We start from the raw sequence: 5,803 nt of genomic DNA on the forward strand, positions 1-5,803 counted from the left end.
CTGTAGATTTCTGACACGAGATGTCTTCCATTTCTTCAAAATGATGGAGTAGACACAGAACCCACCCTATCCCATATAAAAATCAGAAATCAATAAGGGCAACATCCAACTCCTCTTTAATATCTCCCTATCATTTGAAGAAGCAAACCAAATAAACAATCTTCAGGAAATTGACTACTGTAATCTGTAGGGATCTCAAAATCCAACTCCTCTTTAATATCTCCCTATCATTTGAAGAAGCAAACCAAATAAAAAATCTTCAGGAAATTGATTACTGCAATCTGTAGGGATCTCAAAATAAGATAGGCCCTTGGGCAGACACTTGTTGAAACATACATAAAGACAAGTGGAAGAATCCATTATTGGTAAGCCCAAACATTGTGAATGTTAAAACATAGCGATATGAAGAGGATATCATGACTATGGAGTGAAACATAGCAATATTAAGTGGATATCATGACCATGGAATGAGCCCTATAGATTATAGTGATAATTTCTCCTCTAAGTTTATAGAAAAATACTCCGAAATTATATGACATGGTTTTAATTTTTGTCATTCTATACTGATATTATTTTTCTATGTCATGGCTATGACGTGAGCTTCACTCACGCCAGAGTCCAGACTATACAAAAACAAGTGCATACAAATTTCAGTGAATGTCCATAGCAATAAAAGTGGAGAGAATTTCTAGAGAGCGCTACATATTGACATAGAAGCATTAGAAATTTGGATGCAATGCGCATTGCAATGAAAAGAAACAGCATCTATCCTTCACTTCCATGCAACGAAAAATACAAGAATTTGATGTGAGGCCAACTACAAAGCTTCTAGTAAACGGAATATGTGAGAGCTTTGACAGCAAACAAGGGTGAAAGAGCAATATTTTCATAGGCAGCTTTCACCAATTTCAGAGATGCTTAAGAATAACAAAATGAATTTTCATGAGATGAATCCATACAACCTTTTCCCTCCATTCCTCCATTAATGGATGGACAATTGAAACACATCAAGACATCTAGTTCTACAATCTCTTTAGTTACAAAAGCATCTAGTTTTTCCCTCCATTCCTCCATTAATGGATGGACAATTGAAACACATCAAGACATCTAGTTCTACAATCTCTTTAGTTACAAAAGCATCTAGTTTTCATGTGGAAAACTATTCTTTTCCAAAGTCTGACATCTTCATAGGCTAAAATGCAAAATTTGGATCATTTGATGCCACTGCATTATTCCTTATTGCATTCATCGGCAAGCATAGCAGATATGCTTCGTTTTAAATTCCTTTCAGCAACACTATTTTCCACCAAATCCTTTCTAAGTCTCTCCAACATAGTTGACACATCTCTCATAGTTGGACGTTCTCCAGGTGAATCTTTTGAGCATAGCAAACCAACATGTAGGAAATAAACTATGCATTTATATGCATCATTTTCTCCAATTCCATCTCCATCCATCTCCCTCAAGAGATCACTATCAATTACCTCTTTCACTCTATTTGGAAATGCTAAGTTCACCCACTTATGCAAGTTCAAGTCTCCTACAAACATTTCACTAGTTGGCCTTTTTCTAGTAAGCATTTCCAATAACAGAATGCCATAGCTATAAACATCTCCTTGAGTGGAAACCGTCTCACCCAATCCATACTCTGCATTCAAGAAAACCTTGAACAAAAGTTACTCACAAGTCTATATATGATTGTTATGAAGAAAATACAAATAAATATAACGTTTTAAAAACTCCATACCTGGGGAAATGTAGCCCATGGATCCTTTTAGAGCAGTTGTTGTAAGTGAATCACTAGAGGTTGCACCAACTAATTTTGCAATCCCAAAATCTGTTACATGGCCGCCCATGTCTTCATCCAACAACACATTGCCTGGTTTTATATCACAGTGCACTACTTGGACAAAAGAATCATGATGAAGATATTCCATGGCATGGGCCACATCAATGGCAATATCCAATCGTGTTCTCAATCCCAACTCACAGATATCCTCATCATTGTTGTTATCTTTATTAGGATATAAATGCTTCTCTAAGCTTCCATTACACATAAACTTAAACACTAAAGCTTTGAAATGCAGGTTGGAACATGAAGCTATGATTCCCACAAGATTTCGATGTCGAACCTTTTGCAATGCATCACACTCTACTTCAAAACTCTTTACAACTTGGTCATTTTGTAAATGGAAAATCTTCACAGCAGCTAGTGTGCCATCACTCAAAATCCCTTTATACACTGATCCAAAATTGCCTTTCCCCAACAAGTTTGCCTCAATGAATCCATTAGTTGCTCTATAAAGTTCTTGATATGATATACTCTCATGCTCTGACTTATGGGAAATAACTTGTGGGAAATAAAAGATTCTTATATGCCCTCTTGAGAGGAATCTCAAAAGTAGACAACATAGTACAAATCCAATACCACCCACAATTGGCAATATTACTTTTCTCAAAATATCAAAATGATTTTTTGGTGCTGGACATGCTGGCAAGGAAAATACTTGTGGCCCACAAAGACCCAAATTTCCATTCAAGGATATGATAATGGTATGATTGGTAGAAAACTCTCCTTTTGATATTTCTCCTCCAAGATTGTTAAAAGATAAATTCAAATAGTGGAGCTCTTTCAACTCGTTGAGAGTAGTGGGTATTGTACCTGAGAGGGAGTTGGAAGAGAGATCCAAGTTCATGAGATTTTGTAAATATCCAAGTGAATCTGGAATGGAACCTTCTAAGGAATTGTTGGATAGATTTAATGATTCGAGTGCAGTGCAACTTCCAAGTGTGGGTGGAATGGAACTGGTTAATAAATTTGCAGATATGTCTATAGCTAAAGCATTTCCAAGTTTCCCAATCTCAGGAGGCACAGATCCATCCAAAAAATTCGATGACAAATTTAAATAAAGGTTCAAGTAAGGAAGAGTGGCGACTTCTGGTGGTATTTTTCCTCTAAGTCTATTGTGAGACAAGTCAAGTAATGCCAAATTTCTACAATCTCCTAAGCTGGTAGGTATTTTATCTAAAAAGTAGTTGTGATGAAGAGAAAGTCATTAGTTGTTCAAGATGGTGTAAGGAATCTGGAATTTTTCCAGAAAACATGTTTCCACTGATATCTAGAAGACCAAGATGTTTTAATTGTTTCAAATCATTGGGAATATTTCCTTCTAATCTATTGTTTCCTAAATCCAGTCTTTCTATTTTTTCAAGGTTACTTAATGGTGGTATACTGCCATTTAAAAGATTTCCACTTAAATTTAGAAAGTTCAAGCTGCTCAGATTGCCAATATGGGGAGGAATGTTTCCTTCTATTATGTTGCTTGAGAAAGACAAGTATGACAAATTGACAGAAAGTGTGCTTATCACATGGGGCAAAACACCACTTAGTTTATTGTCACTCAAATCTAGATCTTGCAAATGGGAACAATTGGTAAGAAATACAAGAAAAGGCATGGTGGTAGAGGTTCCGCTATCAAGTTGATTAGATTGTAAATCTAGTCGTTCAAGAAGTAATAAGTTACCCAACTCTACTGGCACACTCCCACTCAACTTATTGTTGCCTAATGATAGTATCTGGAGCTTGGAACAATTTCCAATAGAATTTGGTATGTTTCCACTTAGTTTATTTCCCCATAAATAAAGACTATTCAAATTAAATATTTTTGACAGAGAACTGGGAATGATGCCTACCAATTCATTCTCATTTAGAGAAAGCACTTGCAGATTGGTGAGCAGACCCAAATCTTCTGGAATGGTGCCAGTGAGTTTGTTTTCAGAAATGTCCAAGTAGATCAAAGCAGAAATATTTGATAAAGAGGTGGGAATGGTACCAGACAATTCATTGCCATTGACAATAAGTACTTGCAGACTGTTGAGCAGACCCAATTCGTGTGGAATCATGCCACTAAGTTTGTTACTGAAAATATCCAAATGAGTCAGAGTAGAGATATTTGACAAAGAAGTAGGAATGGTCCCAGACAATTCATTTTCTGATAGCTCAAGTGTTTCTAAACCTGTGAGCAAACCCAGTTGTGGAGGAATGGCACCGGTGAGACTATTTCTTCCTAAAGCCAAAACAGTCAACGATGAAAAGTTGCCTATGAAAGAGGGAATGGTACCTGTGAGGCTGTTTACTGCTAAGTTTAGGAATTGTAGACGTGTAAGAGAACCCAACTCCATGGGGATGCTTCCGTCCAGCTGATTGAAAGACAACGTGAGTGTTCTCAACCGAAAGAGGCGCCCCATTTGAAGTGGGATATGACCGTGAAGCTTATTTCTAGAAAGATCGAGGGAGTGGAGAAACGACAAATTGCCGACGGCAGGAGAAATGGTGCCCTGCAGACCCATGGCAGTGAGGTTGAGCGTGGTCACTCTGTCCAATGGATGGCGGTGGGTGCAGGTAACCGCACTCCAATTGCACAAGGGGACGGCTAAACTCCAATCAGCCATGGATTGATTGGGATTGTGGGTGATGAGCGACCTGAACTCCAATAGGGATTGTCGATCATCATGAAATGTGCGAGCGGAGGAGGAAAGGAAGAGAAACAAGAAGAGCAGAGAAAGTGGAAAAGAGAAACAGAGCATCGCCATGTTCGAAATGGAAATGGAAACAGGGAGGAGGTAATTGGGAAGAGGAGAAATACCATTGCGTTCTATGCGCAATCTTACGCCTATTTAACACGGAGAGAAGCCGATATATTCGCCCTTTCGTCCTCGTTTTCTGTGTGTCAAAATAAATCAATTCGATGCAATTGTCGCTTGTGCTCCTTTCGTCAATACGCAGGGCTTTGGAGTGCACATCAATTTAGACTAATTTCCCTTTCACGGTCACAAAACACTAACACGGAGCCCGCCGGTAACAAAGTCAAGTCAACATATTTGCCCACCAGAGCTAAAATTGTAGAACATAAATATTAGACAAACCAGCGTAGTAAAGAAGAAGAATAAAAAATTTCCAACCCTGATCAAAATCGTATTTGAAAATGTAATTGAAAACATTTAATTAACATACGCGTGTAGATTTGTTGGTAAATTCTATCTGAAAATGTAAGAGAACAAAATTTAATTAATATATATATATATATGGTTTTTTTTTCACAGGCAAAACAAATAAAATAATTAATTCAATTTATTAATGTGGAATGTACGTTTGTTTTGTAAATTCTGATTAGGTAAAACGGGTAAAAAAAAATAAAAAATTACATATGAAACTTAAATTTATTTAAGTTTAATGTATTAAATTTCAAATTATGATTAAAATATGTATTCAACAAAATTAGTCCAAACTTTAATTCAACTAAATATTTAAAAATATATATATTTAATACAAACTAAACATAAAATAAAATACTAAAAAAGATTCAACTATTTTAACTTATGAAAATAGTAAGGAAAACATTTATAAAGTAGAAGGGAATTGCTAAATGTCAAATTAATTTAGCTGGGATGAATTGCTTAATTTTATTAAATTTAAAAGGTAAATAAATAATTTTCATTTAAAGATATATAATTTCAAAATTATTTTATAATGATTTAATTTAATAATTTATATTTTTATTTTAGTTAAAATTTTGTTATATAAATGTAGATGAGATTATAGTTTTTGTTATTTAAAATATATTTTTGAATGTATAAATAGATTGAGGGTTATGTAAAATTTTGGAAACACTCATATTTATATAGATTTCAAAACTAAAACTTATGATTTCAAGAAGTTCTTTACTAGATCTTAAACAAAATTAACAAGAAAAAAAATACAAAAAAAAAAGTCCAAACTACTATCCAATAATTCCTAATATCA

General features: G+C 35.1%; 1 protein-coding gene across 2 annotated transcripts; it reads right to left on the reverse strand.

The window, feature by feature from the left end:
• Positions 1-915: 915 nt before the first annotated feature.
• Positions 916-4,681, reverse strand: LOC149225085 (putative LRR receptor-like serine/threonine-protein kinase At3g47570). 2 transcript variants are annotated; one of them, XR_016249568.1, is made up of 2 exons: positions 1,748-4,668; positions 916-1,648 (listed from the first exon to the last, which is right to left on the reverse strand). XR_016249568.1 is itself a non-coding variant. In XM_089386444.1 (2 exons), exons 1-2 carry the CDS (start codon positions 2,694-2,696, stop codon positions 1,230-1,232), a joined length of 1,368 nt encoding a protein of 455 aa, XP_089242570.1. In that variant the 5' UTR covers positions 2,697-4,681; the 3' UTR covers positions 916-1,229. The 2 variants fall into 2 exon arrangements, 1 of the variants encoding a protein (XP_089242570.1); XM_089386444.1 differs by having other exon boundaries at positions 1,748-4,681.
• Between the last annotated feature and the right edge of the window lie 1,122 nt (positions 4,682-5,803).

The sequence above is a fragment of the Pinus tabuliformis genome, chromosome Q (assembly GCF_031772625.1).
Source record: "Pinus tabuliformis cultivar Carrire ecotype Pingquan chromosome Q, CPIR1, whole genome shotgun sequence".
In the NCBI taxonomy this organism is placed as follows: Eukaryota; Viridiplantae; Streptophyta; class Pinopsida; order Pinales; family Pinaceae; genus Pinus; species Pinus tabuliformis.

Coding starts and splice junctions, on each gene's coding strand:
- LOC149225085 (XM_089386444.1), bottom strand. CDS start 2,696: ATGAACTTGGATCTCTCTTCCAACTCCCTCTCAGGTACAATACCCACT. Junction 1,649..1,747: donor CATGGGCTACATTTCCCCAG/GTATGGAGTTTT, acceptor TCTTGAATGCAG/AGTATGGATTGGGTGAGACG.